The sequence below is a fragment of the Spinacia oleracea genome, chromosome 3 (genome assembly GCF_020520425.1).
Source record: "Spinacia oleracea cultivar Varoflay chromosome 3, BTI_SOV_V1, whole genome shotgun sequence".
NCBI classification, from domain to species: Eukaryota; Viridiplantae; Streptophyta; class Magnoliopsida; order Caryophyllales; family Amaranthaceae; genus Spinacia; species Spinacia oleracea.
The window spans coordinates 83023074-83024577 of NC_079489.1; the positions used below are offsets into that span (position 1 = coordinate 83023074).

The window sequence follows — 1504 nt, forward strand, 5'->3', positions numbered from 1 at the left end:
TTTACCATCAATCACAGGTTCAAAAGATTTGAATAAAGACAAATCAGAATACATGTGATCACTGGCTCCACTGTCTAAAATCCAATTTCTATTAAATTTAGACATGAGACAGAATGTACCTTGAGGTTGATAGGTAGTTGCTAGACCAAGAGAGTGAGAGCTAGAATTCTCTGCTTGACTAGCAACTTGTTGAGTATGCAAGCATTGCATCAGCTGAGTGTACTGATCTTCAGTGAAAGTAGCATGAACTACTCCTGATCCTTCATCTGTCTTGTTTGCTGTTGGAATGTACTCATCTAACTGAGCTGCTGCTGCTATTCTTTTTCCTTTTCCCTTGAAATCTTTAGGATACCCATGTAACTTCCAACACTTGTCAATTGTGTGATTTCTCATCTTGCAATGTTCACAATATAGGTTGTTTCTGTTGGTGAAATTTTTGTATTGATTTCCAGTTCCTGTATTCTGAGAATTAGGGCTGTTATTGTATGGTCCTTTGTAAGGTTTATTGTCAAATCTCCTAGCATTAAATGCAGTGGACTCTGTGTGTGACTGATGTTTGTGATTGTGTACTTCTTTCTACTGTTCTTCTTGAAGGAGCAGTCCATATGCCTTTGAAATTGTAGGTAAAGGACTCATCATAAGTATAGTGCTCTTAGGATGCTCATATTTGTCATTCAGCTTCATTAAAAACTGAATTAGCCTTTGATTCTGCTGTGTTTTGAGCAACTGTTGTGTGAGTGTGCAGCTACATCCAGTGCAAACACAAACAGGTAATGGCTCTAGTCCATCTAGCTGATCCCATAGCATTTTAATCTTTGTGAAGAAACTAGCTACTTCTTCTTCATCTCCTTGTGTTAACTCACTCAATTGTTGTTGAACTGAGAACAGTTGAGGACCAGATTCCCTGCAATATCTATCTTCCAACTCAAGCCAAATTGCTCTTGCAGTTTTGAGATAAAGAACACTCCTAGCAATCTTTGGCTCAAGAGAAGCTAGCATCCAAGAGATTACTAGATCATTACACCTGATCCATATTCTGTGATTTGCAGAATTTGGTGCTGGCTGATTCAAACTGCCATCAACAAAACACAATTTATTTCTGGCTGAAAGTGCAATCATCATTGACCTCCTCCAATCACTGAAACATTTTCCTTCAAATTCAATGCTCACTAATTTTGTGGCATTCAAATCACTATTGCTTAGATAATAAGCAGAGTTAGGATTCTGAGAAGGTTCTTGCTGATCTGCAGGCATTTTGTTAACAGAAACACACAATCTCTTCGAAGAATTTTGATCAGAAAAATTTATGATCAATTGATCAAACTATGAACAAAGCTAGGAGGAATTTGCAGCAGGATCATACGATCATCTGCTCTGATACCATATCAGAAATCACCACTTTGGGTTGATTTCTTCACAAGCTAAATATCAGCTTGCTGATTAGAAAGAGAGAGAGAGAATAAGGAAACAGAATTTAGCTAAAGCTTTCTTTTTATTGAATTGA

The 1504-nt window shown here is 37.3% G+C and overlaps 1 protein-coding gene across 1 annotated transcript; it reads right to left on the reverse strand.

Moving 5' to 3' along the window:
- Positions 1–576: 576 nt before the first annotated feature.
- On the reverse strand, positions 577–1254 carry LOC130469819 (uncharacterized). Its single transcript, XM_056839313.1, has one exon. The coding sequence runs from the start codon at positions 1252–1254 to the stop codon at positions 577–579; it is 678 nt and encodes a 225-aa protein (XP_056695291.1).
- Positions 1255–1504: the final 250 nt, after the last annotated feature.